General features: G+C 50.1%; 1 protein-coding gene across 3 annotated transcripts in view; it reads right to left on the bottom strand.

Annotated features, from left to right (window-relative positions):
* Positions 1-14,726, bottom strand: part of Ptprn2 (protein tyrosine phosphatase receptor type N2) — a 711,256-nt gene that overhangs the window by 377,907 nt on the left and 318,623 nt on the right. For all 3 annotated transcript variants that reach the window (XM_074059905.1, XM_074059913.1, XM_074059920.1), the window contains one exon: positions 5,076-5,155. In XM_074059905.1, the coding sequence (XP_073916006.1) occupies positions 5,076-5,155 (80 nt within the window). The remainder of the gene's footprint in view (positions 1-5,075; positions 5,156-14,726) is intronic.

Here is a 14,726-nt window from a genome sequence, read left to right as displayed (position 1 = left end):
CCTCCTCTGTCTTCCTCTGAGGCCCTTCTTTTCAGTTTCTCATTGCCTTGTTCAAATATTCAAATGCCAAGTGGGAGGTCAGGCCTGCGGGCAGTGCAGCTAAGCAGAGACGTGTCCCAGAGGAGGAGGTGAGCCTGTGCTCTTTGCTGGACATTTCCTTTGCCTGTCCACCCTGACCTCAGGCCACCGAAGCTCTGCAGGGTCCTTGACCCTGCACCTGCCAGAACTGAAGGCCAAGGTGAGCACCAGAGCTCAGGGGAAGCCTCCACCAGGGCCAATCCCAGAGCTCTGCTCACCTTAGTTCAGAAAGTGTGACAAAGCATGTCATGGCCTTGGGCTGTGGGGGCAACTGGGTCTCAGACAGGACCCCCTAGCAGCCTTGGCACCTGATGCTCTGGCCTGAGTTTCCCTTCTCTGTTCTAACTTTGTCTCTCCAGAGAGAACTCAGACTTCCTGATTGATTGCACAGGTATCTCACCCACCTGTAAGTGAACACAAATTTTCTTAGCAAGTGAGTTTTTTCACCAGTTTCTCTAGTCTATTTTGTTCTCTTAATTACAATGGAAGTGCAAAGACAGTGCATGGGTTCTAGGATGACAGTGGATGGTGACAAGCATACAGTTCCAGCCGGAGCAGCTGGTACAGCCCAAGGGGCCCACAGTGAGCAGCTGAGTGAAAGCTGATGGGAGGAGGCACACCACATGAGAGCTGATGATTCTGTGGAGGCCCCATCTCTGGCCCCAAGAAGCTCCTGGTTCCTGGGTCCCCATCACAGGCCCCACACAATAGCCACCAGCTAACCCTACTGTATGCCACCAAGGTGAGGCAGTGAAGTTCAAGCCAGGTCCTTCTTAGTGGTCACTGAAGATGGAATTCCCATGTTGCAAGGTCCCATTTTGACCCAGGCCTTCCAAGCTCAGTCCCCTTGTATATCAGGCTATACACCCAGCCCCTTGGATGCCTCCACCTCACCTTCAAAGCTCCGGCCTCGCCAGTGTCTCTCTGTGGAGCCCCCAGAGCTCCCAGTCACTGCTGTCCAGCCCTTGCAGAGCCTTGGTGGCCCTGACAGGCTGAGCTGTCTGAGGGCAGGGCCGGTCTCCCCCATATTTATGTGCCCTAGGGCTGGTGCCATGCTTAGACTGGGAGAGAATATGACTGGGGTAGACAAGAGCCAAGAAGCACGACACTCATTCCAATCAACAGTTAAGACCGGCTGGGACATCAGTATTATTATTGCCGAAGGACTCGTTGTACTTCACCAGGAGTAAGCACATTTTATTTTCAGAATAAACACACTGGGCTGCTGTACCCAGACAGCTGAAGGCCAGGCAGCCCTCACACCAACCAAGTGGGCTTTGACCAACCACATGGAGTTAGTGCAGTAGGCTGTAGGGTATAGCCAACCTGGTCCAGTCCTGAATCAGCATCCAAGGAGACAGAGAGAAGACCCCTACCCTGCAGACAGCACAATATACACCATAAGCACAGGAAGAGCAAGTCAGCAGAGAGGAGACTGCTTTGTGCTCAGCGGGAGGCGAAAACTCCAGGAGGCAGACACAATACAAGATGGCTTTTTGAATAAGATGCCTGTCATTGGAAATGACATATGGTATTTCCACACACCAGTCTCTAGAACTTGGAGGTTTTGATTAGACAGGTCAAGCAGGGCATACTGAGACGAGAGGGGAGGGAAAGACGTCTGGGGACAGGCAGCTCCTGCTTGGATGTTCAGTAAACAAGTCAAAAATGCATCACACGGGTGCCACGTGCCCCAGACACGGCCACACCAGAGCCAGGAGAGGGAGCGTTTGGGGGAAAGAGCCAAGAAGGAGACCCGGAAAGGCTCAAAGAGCAATTACTGGCAATAAGTTACTGAACTGAAAGGTTATTAAGTGGGGTATCCACAGAGAGGGAGAGGAGCAAACGCAAGTGCTGGTTCTAAAAGACGAGTGACTATGTTTTCTTTGAAAAAGAGATGTAAAAATGAATGAGAAACAGTACCAAAAATAAACTCCCGAGGAAATGACAGTAAGAAAGGATTTTCTGTGTTGGCCAATGTGACTGGTGACTCGGCCACAGGGCAGAAGTGTCCGCCAGCTGTCTCTGCACCTTCTGCACACAGCTCAGGAACTACTCTCTTAATATTCTCTGATTCCTTGTGTCCATTCCTAACTTCATAAATTAGGTGAATGGATAAAGAAAGCATGGTGCACACACACAATGGAGTTTCATTCAGCCATAGAGAGGAACAAGATGTTGTCAGAAGGAAAATGGATGGAACTGGAGTTCATCGGGTTAAGGGAAATAAGCCAGACTCAGAAAGACAAGTATCACATGTTTTGTCCCATATGCAGAACTTAAGATTCTAAAAGACACGAAAGTCAAAGGGACAATATTAGGGAAGAGAAAAGGGACCCACAGGAGAGGGGAGCAGGGAAAAGAGAGTAATGGGGGAGTCAATTTGATTGAAGTGCATTTTACACATGCATGAGAATGTCATAATGAAACCATTATTTTGTACAATTAATATACACAAATGAAAAAGAAACTTAAGTAAATGAATGAGGCAGAATTCTCAGAAAAGGACTGCCCACTACAAGGAAGAGGTTCTAAACATGAAAACCATTTATCAGTAAAAATATCACGTTTGATGGGGACTTGTGTGGTAATAACTATATACCTATTTATTAGGTTTTGTGTTATTTATATAAAATTGGCAAAATAAATTGCCAGGGTTACTCTTCCTTTATTAATAACAAAAGATGTCTACACATGTGTTATTCAGAACTATAGGGGCCAAATGCAGACAGCCACTGGATTTTCAGGCAGCCTGTGAGCTCAACAGACGCCTCTGTGTGCTGATGATACACACACATGGCAGCACCACAGCCATCTTTCCAGAGTGCCCCTGCCCCAATGGCAACACTCAGCAGTTTGCAACAACACTAGTGAGACTCTTCACCATCGTTTAAAACCAAGAACCACAACAAATTCCTTTTGAATTCACAATTCATCCTGGTCAGTTCGCATGTGGAATGGCTACTCGGTGGGATGCTGCCGCTATCAGTGGTCCTGACACCCTCTGAGCAGGACTAGGTGCCAACCATCCTTGTGCACGGTAAAATCCTTTATAACCCTCTCCCCATGTAGCATCAAGTACAGTTATAATGGCAAAACATTATTCAAAATATGAAAGGCGCTAATATTTTTAAAATTGAGTTAATAACACATAAATTAACAACTCTGCAGATGTACAAGCGAGGAACAGCATAGCTTGCCTCGCTACGACAGTGAAGAAAAGGCACTGGAGCAAGTCAGCAAGTTCCAGTATTCAGAGACACAGACATCACTTCATATGGAATTTTCCCCTTGGTACATGTTAGAGCATGACATGGACATTTTCAAAATGACCAAGAAACTAGATTTCAAATAATCAATCTTGTTTTCACTAGAAAGCAATAAAATAAATGGAACGCCATTGTCTGTGGGCATGTCATCATGAGTTTAGATATATACATATAAAAGGATTATTGCCTTCCTTGTCATTTTGCCCCATTCACAGCATCCTGAAGTCCCAGCAAGTCCAGTGTCACACAAGTCACCACCTGGTACCCGACGGACTGTCACTGTCCACGCGTTTCCTCATGAACCTTTGGCAAGCGCTCACCTTTAATATGCTCAGTAACCAGGGAGGAATCGGGTCGGCACATGTAAAGCAGACACTACTGAGGGAAGAGGTAGCCGGAAGCCTCTGAGGGTCAAAGCTATAAAATCTGAAGTCCCTCGCGTCCATGTGGCGTGTTCAGGGTGGCGTCACTGGGCTCCTTTTCCTAGACCACACAACACTGCTCATGGGAGCAAGGAAGCCATAGTCTGCTGCACTGTGCCCCAGCTCCAAGAGCCCTGTGACAAACGGAAGCTGGGGTGCAGCCTTCTGCAAAGCTTAGCTCCATCAGACTTCTGGCATTCAGCACAACCTTGCAAGAAATCCATTTTTAAATAAAAAAAGCCCACTAGCCCCCCAAGTCACTACCTTTGGCAACTAAGAGTTCCTAAAGGCACAAAGACACCCTCTAAGCAAACGCAACAGCAACCAAAATGGAGAAGACGGTGACGGTGATGGTGATATGCTCCCTTGGAGAAGACGGGGCAGCTTCTGTGCCTTTCTCACTAGCACTGGATAAAAAGCTACAGCAGCAGGAGCCACTCTGATGCCACAGAGAAGGGCAAGCACCCCTCCCTCCAGTCAAGCAGAACACTGCTCCATTCTTCCTCAAAAACCCCTAAATCTCAGTAAAAACAAAACAGTTCACAGAATCAGCAATGCAAAAGGTTCATTCAAACAGCTGTGCTCTGCCATGTCTGGGGGCCACGGACTCAGCCTGACCTCTCAAAAATGACTCCAAGACACCTGCACTCTCCAAGTCATCTCAAAGTGATACAGCCTTGACCTGAGGTCCTATAACATCACCTTGTTTTTCTCACCGGAAAGATTACACAACACAGTTCACAGGAACACTCTGTAGGCTGAAACGGTGTTCAGGAAAATGCAGAGACTGTTCTCTTTTGTCTCCAAGCAGCTAGTTGGTGGAGCTTTGTTTTTTCAATCAATGACCAACACCAATCACATCCCAAGCCTCTCTTGCTCCATCAGGACAGGTTCTAGAGACGCTCAGAAACTTAGGATCTAACAGTTGAACCAAGAGCCATCTTGGGACCTGTGTTAGGTTTCTGCCCGTGGATGACAGAGAAGATCTGTGTGCTTCTGGCTGACACTGCATAAAAAACCTCCAACCAGTTGCATTGCTTGTGCTCAGTGAATGCTGCAGACACCAACCCTTGCTTTTCCAAAACTGTGTTTTATTTTACCTCTTAGATGCAGCAGTGCCAAGGTGCTAAAGCCAGGTCCACACTTCAGAGAAACTCAAACGGTGAGGCCCAGGTGGGGCTGACCTTGACATTACCCTGCCGCAGACTCAGTCTACCTGGAGACAGCACAGTCCTTTGGGTGGCCCTGTGCCACTGCCTCTCTGTTGACCATGAGTGTGTGCACAAACATGATGAGATCATCTTACCTGTGGCTTTTGTGACATCCTCAGTTGTCACATTTTGAATGTTGGCACTCACTTTGAAAGTCACTGCCGGTCCCAGAACCCTGGAAGAGATCATTTAAGAATGGTCAATATTAAATATTACCCACACAGGAGGCTCCCAGATCAAAGCACACATCCAAGACCAGCCATACCACAGGTGTGACTCTTCTCTGGTGGGTGCATCTTCAATGCTGTGACTCAGTTTCCATTTCCAGTAATTTTCTTGGAGGTTTTGCTTTTCTAATACACACACTGTGTGTGTGGCGGGGGGAGATAACTCATCATAGAAAAGTTCAGATCAATCCCAATAACCCAGCATTAGCAAGCAGACACCCCTGCAAGTGAAAACGAAGACTTGCTATGGAAAACACCTTGGCATAGGACTTCCAGAGTCCTGTGAGTCAAAAGTAGGAAGGGGAGAATACTGCTGTCAAACTCTGCCCTACAGGAGCCATTTAAAAACCACCAAAGTCATTAAGGATTACTTATTGTAAAATTGGCCAGCAGGGAATTGCTACACAGGAATTATCTTTGACACTTTTAAAATGCCATGAACGTAGTTTTGAAAAAATGCATCTATTTTTAATAGTTTAAATCATTTGAAATTCCCCTGTGCATCGGGAACTGGATACTCTGTGTGTAGCAAGCTCAGAAAACATTGGGAGTTTGGGGTTTGTTCTTGAAGGCGGGTAGACCCCATGTCCACAGATGACAGCCTTAAGATAGTTCTTCATGGAATGGATGCCTTAGACACCTTCTAAGGGGTAAATCTCCCTTCTAGACAAAACATAGGCAAAGGCAGCTGGAGAACGTGCTGACTGCTGGGAAGACAAGTTTACAAACTACCCGGTGTGAACCAGATAATAAGGACTATCACTGTCCCACGCAGCTTCACACGCACTAGCACGCACAAACACGGCCTGTGGGAGTCACTGCCACACAACTGCACATCCCACTTCTCTCCTCCTCCCCACACATAGCAAGAGCTGCCACCTCCACCTTACGTCCATCAAGAGAAATCTCCTGTGTCCAGCCCTCCCACCTGGGAATTCAAGGGAATTACCCTACCCAGAGCGGGCTGGCCACTTCTTTGCTCTGTATGTCTCTCAGGTGAACATTTTCTCACTGGTCTCCTCTGCAAGCTCCCAATGGAACTAGTCAGTACCTTCCCTGGCCCTCAGGGGCCTGCAGGGTCATTCCCACTGTGTACCTTTGTCCACGCCAGCTTCCTGGAGCCATGTGCTCCCTCCTCGCAGAGAATGTCATCTCTACCTGCCTCTCAAAGCCCCAAGTGATTACCAATAGCGGATTCTCCCCTTCTCCAGCGAGTACCATGAGTGCCTGATAGCTAGTGCTGAAACTGCACGTGAGTTGTTTTATGAATGAGTCTTAGCTTCTCAAGTGGACGACTGGCTCTTCGAGGGCACTGTGATGTTTTCTGCTGGGCCTCACCACAGGGATCATCAACTTGTGTTTGCAATGGAGTCAGATCCTGAGCTCACCTGTTCTCTTATTCACACGAGAAATGGTCACCCACCATCAAAGCAGCAGGACTCAGGTTATGAGGTAGCTTCTGTGAAAATGAACCTAAATACATCTATAAAGTTCCCTGCCACATGGGATTAGAATACCCCTAAGCCCAAGTCTTCCCTCAGGTGCAGAAAATGTTCTCTGAAAACAATGAAAAATTTCCCAGTTTTGCTTATATCTGCCATGTGTGCAGTGTGAACCATAAAGAGGGAGAGCAGACTCCGCCTCCCCTGAAGCCCAGGGCAGCCGTCTTTGCTGAGAAGGAGCAAAGAGCTCTCTGGCTGCCATGAGCAGGGCAATGACCACCCAGCATCATCACCCCCACCTCTAACCCATGAAGCCCAGCCACGTGCCTGACCCCCCACCAGGAGCCCTGCCAGGGACCCTCGAATCCACTTCTGAGGGACCCAAGAAAGGCCAGAATGTGGTCAACTGCCACTCCTGCACTGACAGGGGACAGTGTGGTCTGACTGCAAGTCTCCTGGCATGTCACTGCCATGGGCTCTACTGGGCCTTTCAGCCTTGCCGGCCTCAGCTTCTCAGCTGTACAATGGGGTAAGACAGCAGCACATCTTGGACTCACTCTGGTCTGGAAGGCTCTGGTATTGCAAGTCAGGTGTGAAATTACCCAGATGGTGACATTGCTACCGAGTGGTATCCTGGGAAGAAGAAGACAGGAGGGCAGCACAAGGGCCCAGTCCAGGAGCCTCATCCCACAGTCCTGCTCCTACCCTGCTTGACATCCAGCTGTCCCCCTGGCAAAATTCCACCTCATGCTGCTGGCTCCACCCCTGAGACAGGGCTCCTGGAAATAGGTGTGTCCCCATTCAGGTCCTGGCACCCTGTAAATGCTCAGCAAACACAGTGGGACCAGGATGGGGATTATTTGTGCAGCCAGGGCTTGTTGGGTTCCAGACACAAGAAGCATGTGTGACCAGAGCAGCAGGTCCCGGGAAAGACTCTGTGACCATCATGGCAGAGCAATTGGCCAGTGGCACTCATGTAGCTAACTCCATGTCTACTTGTCTCACATTGCAATGAATTCTGATGCTTCTGGTCACAGTGGTGTTTCAATCAGGTGGGGAGACAAATGGGTTCCAGAGCCCGAATGACATGTGGTTTGAGCCCCAGGCTGGGGCTCCATCCAGCTGGGGCACCACAGGCTGACAGCCCAGGGAACTGCATGCTGACCAAGAGGGGATATTGGATGGAGGCACATACTCTGCACAGCCCCGAGAAACAGGACCTGGGACTTTGACTTGAGACTTCCATCTCTGTGAAGGTGAGCACTCACTCTCTCTGGGTCTTTTCCAACCAAGGAAGCAAAACTGGGCGTGGGGAGAGTATGCAAGCGCACGTCTCCTTGAGTAGCTAAGGATCTATCACTTGGACTGTGCAGATGAGTTAACCCTCAGTCACACTTCAGTCCTGCTGCTGTGGTTTTGTCTTATTTCTACAATGCTGCCTTCAGCCATGGAACCAGTGCTCTTCTGTCCTCACAGCATTTGCAAACCACTGCCTTCCTCTCTGCCTAGGAGAGCTGTGGTAATTACAGGGTGCTGTAGACAGGATTCCACCTGGGAACTGCAGGGAAACCCTCCCTGTCCTCACAGCCAACGTCACTGTGACCACATCCTCCATTACCATGGTGGCCCCTGGTGCACACAATAGGAGGGACCTCTATTTTAAACAGAGAAGGAGGTTCTGGTCAACAGAGTAGCAAAGAGGTGGCTGGGCTGTTGGCCTGTGTGCCATGGTATTTCCAGCAGTGAGCTCTTGGTATGTTCCTTATCCTGGCTGCCCAGCTGCCATCATTCATGGGGAGCTGGCTGAGGGCAGGTGCAAAGCTGCTTCTGAACAGCAAGGTGGCTCTTTGGCATGAGGCTCCCAGCACCCAGCACAGCTGCCACATCCAAAGCTATTAGGCAACTCAGCTCCAATGTGCCAAGGAGTCAGCTTCTCTGCAATCTCAGCAGGTGACCTTGGAAAACCTGGAACTCTCATTGAGGTCTCTTCCCAAGACATTCCCACACACACTAATTAAGGCAAATGTCGTCAGCCCAGGGAGTAAACAGCCTCCAAACACGAAGAGCTCCTGTGGAGGATGGTTCCCGAGAACTAGTGTGTTGCACAGCACCTGCCAAGAGGAGCTGAGTATATCCCGTGTGACACCACGAAACCTCAGAGCTCCTGCCTGGGGCCCTGGCTTCCACCTCTTGCTACTGCTGATCTGGCTTTGAGTCCTTCCTTGAATAAACCACAGCTGTGTGTCCACCATGTGTCAAGTCCTGCCAGAGCTCCTAGAGAACCATCCTGCCTGGGTGGTCTTGGGAACCTGCCCCAGCCGAGCCCGGGCTTGCCTCTCCGACTGAGAAGCTCAGTCACTGACCATATGCCAATCTTTTCACTCTGAATACCACCACAGGTCCTGGCTTCATCCTGGGACAGACTTAAGGACATTAACCTGGAACAGAGTGCTGACCTCTCAGCACCTCAGCAGATCTTAGGAGCCTTGGGTTAATCTCATAAGACACTTTACTTCCAAAACTTGTTTGCTGTGTATGCCAGAAATCATCTCCCATGAGAGGGTCTCATGCCCTTGGAGACGAGAAAAGACTCCTGGGGCCACCCAGTCTCTCCCCCCACCATCAACAAATGCCACTGCCTGAACCCTGGCTCCCAAGAAAAGGCCTGTCTGTGCCAATGCCCAGCACAGCAGGTGCAGCAGTTCTTGGGCACCTGGGAGCCTCCAGAGTTGACTGAATCTGCCAACCCTGGATCACTGGCAGCAGAGGTTCCCCCCTCAGGGAGCATCAGCCTGAGATCTCTGCCGGACATCTACTGAGTGACTACTGCACAGGTGGGGCATGGTCCAAAGTGAGGGTCACTGGGGTGAGAGTGAGGTCCAACAGTTATGGCCACCTTCCCTAAGTCCATACAGCGCTTGGTAACCCTCTGATTCTTCATAAAATCAGGAAAACTGGAAAAAATCCCATGAGTCTTGCTAGTATAGAAAGGGGATGTCCTGTATTTAATCAGAAAGTAGAAAGTAAAACAGAGAGGCCTAGAGCCTTGCAAGTCTCTGAGAAGCAAGGTTAACATCTGACTTTAGAACTCATGGGGACAAACCATTCTTTCGTGGGAGAAAGCCACTTATTGATAGATAAGTGGGATCTGTCATGCTATCCACTGAGGTAAGAAATCTACCCTACACACAGAGCTGAGGTTTCAATTAGGAAGAAACCCCTGAACAGACACAAAGGAAGCTGCACATTGTTACAAAGAAACATTGAGGCTTAACTACTAAACAAAGATACTATTATTTGACTTTCAGGTTTTCCTTCCTGAGAAAGCCCTGCACGCAGACCCATGTGGCTGTGCACGGACCCTAGCTCCTCGCAGTGCAGTGAGGCTTACCAGGGAAAGCAGCTTTCTTGTATCATGTCATACTTAGGAGAGGGGCTCAGCCAAATATGTTAAATGCTACTATCTTTACCAAAGCATGGGCACTGCTTACAATGAACGATAGCTACCTCTCCCGCAGAATTACTTTGAAATACACAGTGGCTGTTGCCTGCTGTCTCGTCTTGTCAAAAGACTACACTGGGTGGCTTTGACATGGTATCACATTACCTTGATGCTCCTTACTTCAAGGAAGCCACATGCATTTGTCTCTGGCCACAAGATCACCCCTATGTAACCTTCTGCAATGTAAGGATGGACACTGAGGTTGCAGCCTGTACTTTGCTCCAGCAAGAAGAATTCATAGTAGGAGGCCTATCTTTCTGTACCTCATCGGGTGATGTCACTGAGCCAATCCTGAGCACAGGAGAACAGGGAGCACCACAGCTGCGCATGGTTGTGCAGGAATCAGGCACCCATACCACGAATGCTGTACATTTACCAAGGCGCGTCTCGGGGCTCTAGAGTAGACTGCTAGAGGTGCTTGACTCCGTGCAGTATCCACTTTCCCCTGGTCCAATCTCTGCTGCTGTTAATTTTCACTGTCCAAATTATCTTGGGTCTGTAATCTTGGGCCACAGAGATAACCAAAGGTATCAACCCAGGGAGGCGAAGCCAGTTCTCATCCCCCTCACCCCTGCTTTTTGCTTAATGTCTTCAGGAATCCTGTGATGCAGAGAGACAAGACTAGGGACAAATAGTCACAATTCTGCCCCAGGAAACAGAAGTATAATTTCCAAAAGTCAGCAAATTCCCACAGATCATCTCCTGCTATGAGGGTGGCACGGAAGGGAGGGGCCAGGGAGAAGGGATGCAGGAGCTGCACTGGATGCAGGCATTTCCCCAATCCTGTGTACACAGGAGACCCCAACCACAAGTGTCAGGGTGGAGGATTCCCACTGCTGCATCTCAGCCACTGTCTTGAAGAACAAGCGCACGGAGCTTGAGGAACTAAACTTCTTGTGTGTGTGTAGTGCTGGGATTTGAACTCAAGACTACACGCTAATTAGGCAGGTGCTCTACAATTGAGCCAGCCCTCCAGCCCTCTAAACTGCCTGTTGCAGAAGGAAAGCCAGGAAGATTGACCATAGAACTGGGCTCCCCACCCACAATGACCTGGGCTGGCCCAGAATCCCTGTGGCCATTGGGAAGCTCAGCGGAGCTTGTCCACAGAACTGACATTAGGCACCTCGTGACTCTGAGACTCTCTGCAACATTGCTTTGGTTTTGCTCAGCCCAGGTCTGCCCACCTTACTGGATACTGTGGGAAGCAGCCCCAACATCAATCAGCCTGCCTGGGACAGCCATGATTAGATTATAAAATCATAACTGTGGTCGTTGTATGTCTGCAGGCATAATTACATCAGCATACTAATGCTGTTTTAATGGTCTCTAATGATGTAATAAGAAATAATGGAATTTATTTGACAGTTACATAACCATTAACAAAACATATTAAGCATAACTGGTACTTCCATAAAAGCACAGACGAAGTCGGCAAGCACCCTCCCTGCCATGTGTCCTCTCTTTTCAGTTCCTGGAACAATGAATAGCTCTGAGGATGTGCTCTTAAACACAATGCCAGGCAAGAAGGGTGCTACCAGTCATGGCCCTCCCTCCTGAGAGGCTCCGGAGGCCCAGCTGACACCTGAGTCAGTCCTTGGAGATTATGCCCATTGCAGCTGGGCCCAGGGGATTCTCAGGACATGTACATGTGGCTTAGACGCCCAAGGGCACAGCTATGATACCCCATGCATGTGCAGCAGGTACAATGATTCACACTGGAGAGACAGACGTTGCTGGGCTGGGACTGGAGACTCTGGAGAAGGCTTTGCAACCAGCAAGGACCAGATGTTAGCTCAGAACTAGGATAAGGACTGAGAGGAACAGGGGAAGCGAGCAAAGGCCACAGGAGAAGCTGTGGGTCAAATGCTCCAAGGCCTTAAGCAGGATGGAATACAGGTTCCATTCCTAGAGACAGCAACCACCAGTGCGCTGAGCAGGAAGGAGACCAGGGAAGAGATATTTACAGAGGATTTAGCTGGAAACGTGCAGAGCTGCTCCTCAGAGAGGATAAGACACCCCTGTGCTGGGAATCGGTGCTCCGGCTCACGGGTCTGCATAGGAGGACAGGGCAGGAGAGAGGCAGAGAGCAGACAGGAAAGATCAGCTCTGTGGCTAAACCCAGTGCACCAGAGTCCTTTTGTCTGGTGCCTCCTCCCTGTGGTGGCTTGACAAACTGCCGTCCTCTATTCAGAGGCTCCCGGGACTGTCTATGCCAAATGGTGGGGAGAAGTTACCCCATGAACACACAGGGGGCCTGTAGGGGAGCAGCAAGAGAAATGAGGCCAGGCCCCAGGCGAGGCTGGGGAGAAAGGAAAGAAGGAGGTCAGGCGAGGACACCATGTTGCTGGACTTTGAAAACCATGTCATGTGTGAAAAAGAAACTCTCTCTTCAAAGGTCTTCAAAGACTATAGTGTAGCCACCCAGGGTGCCAGAAAAACTTGAAAAGTAGCCTCCCCTCTTGTCTTGGGAAATCTCTGTCCTGGCTCAGTGTGGCCTCTGGAGACCTTGCCTGGTAAAGGAGGACGGGTGCGGCCATGCTGAGCTTTGGTGCACCACTGAGGCCAACTACAACCCCCACTCCCCAGCAGGCTCTGATTTCCCCCCAACACCCAGTAACCGTGCTGGAGTAGGTAGGAGATGATAGGTGACAGGAGTGGCCTGGGCACTGCTATGTCAGGGAAAGGCTTCTATAAGCTGCTTACATGGTGGCCATAGAACTCCCACCTGACCTCACTGCCCTCTCCCATCCTATCCTGAGAATAAAGTAGCTCCACTCCACGTCTCAGTGTCTCATGTGTGCAGCCTGCAGAGCAGCCGGGTTTGGTCTCCTTCCTGAGTCACAACACAAATGGCTCAGGGGTGGCCACCGAGGGCAAACCTCTGCAAAATATGAAGGACCCCAGGCACACTAACCATCACTGGCCACCATGGAAAGACTTTGCTAAGAATAAAGAACATTCAGTGAAAGCCCCTGTGGGGTTGAGGGAGCTCCAGGCAATTTCCTTCTCCATTGCTCTTTGTAAGGTGCCCAGGACCATGATGGCCTCTGCCCAGCACTCAGGCCACTCACTGTACTCCTGTGACACATCTCTGCTTGTCCTCCACTGCCCTGAGAACCCTCCCACAACAGCCCTCTTTCAACACAAACACAGACACACATCCACTCGTTCTCTTGTGCATCAGCAACTAACTGGGCCTGGGCGGCTTCAGGTAAACTTCCTAGGGCTGTGATACCCACCCAGATCCAATGTACAGAGTGAGAGTGAGGCTGGTCAGGGTGAGCAAGTCGTTCTGTCACACTGGTATTTAGTACGTAGGCATCACTCTGTAGCCACTGGGCCAGGACATATCAAACGTGAACCATGGAGCCATGGCCTGGTGTGAGACAGCCAGTGTCTAAGGACATGTGGTGAGGAATGGACAGTGACCCAGTCCAGATGCAGCCCACAAGATGACACCTTTCACTCTTCAGGGACATAACAGCCAGATCCTCCATGGGAGCCTGACAGCTAGGAACTGGGGAATCCCCCTGCCAAGACCCTCATTCTTCTCTGAAGTCACACTCTGCCCATAACCAGATAAATCCTGTATTCTACACCTTTGTTTCTCACCTGTTTGCACATCCTCTGCACACGGCTGCCTCCTACACCTGTCTTCTCTTGTCTGATCTATTCATCCTCTGAAGCATTCCTACACCTACCCTGTTCTTTCGCCTGGTCTGCCTTCCTCTGCATCCTCCTCTACCTATGTTCACTCACCTATACCGTGCGTCCTCTGCTGTCTGCATCTTCTTACACCTTCCCTCTTCCCTCACCTGGTCTATACACCCTATGCCCTCTACAGCCTTCTATACCTCGCCTGATCTGTTTCTCTGATGGCTGTCGGTGTGCTGTGCACTCCTCACCTGTGCTGCCTTCCTGAGCAGTAGGTGTGGGTCATCCCTGCAGGCCCTGTACATGAGAGGCTCCCTGCGGTCCTCCTGGCCCTGACCCATCTGTGAATGTTTCCTTCATGTTGAAGGAACATGTCCATCCCTTGCCATGGGAGAGGGAGAGGGGTGAGGTATGATAAGCACCCCAGGAGGAAGGCAGCACCTCTGGCTGGGACTCCTTGTGCCTTCATCTCTCCACTTCTGGAGGTTTCTGGCCCCCAGGCTGGGTGGGCCTCCTCTTATATGTCCCTTCACCCTACAGCCTGTCACCATACCCTTCTCTGCCTTTTTCCAGTACACGTCACATTCAGGGCAGGACTGTGGCTGGATGGGATGCCCAGTCCCATTGCAGGCTAGGTCACAGCAAGTGTTCAAAGTGCATTGCTGTAGGTGATTGCCAAGACAGCATCTGTAAACAGTGGGTGGAGGCCAGCCTGGAAATCATACACATAAACAGGGGCCCAGGTAAGCCTCAGTTCAGTTCTTGCTGATCCACTCCGTGTGTCGGGATTGTTCCTTGATCCCTTGCACATCCCCTCTCCTAGCAGCCTGCACGCTTCACAACCAATGCCCTGGCCCTGGCAGAGCCAGCCTGCCTCCACATTTCACTCCAGCATCTGCATGCCTCTGAAGGGACAGAGAG

This window comes from Castor canadensis, chromosome 2, assembly GCF_047511655.1.
Source record: "Castor canadensis chromosome 2, mCasCan1.hap1v2, whole genome shotgun sequence".
Classification (NCBI taxonomy): domain Eukaryota; kingdom Metazoa; phylum Chordata; class Mammalia; order Rodentia; family Castoridae; genus Castor; species Castor canadensis.
Note: the sequence above shows the minus strand (reverse complement) of the source record. Positions and strands in the feature narration are given on the sequence as shown.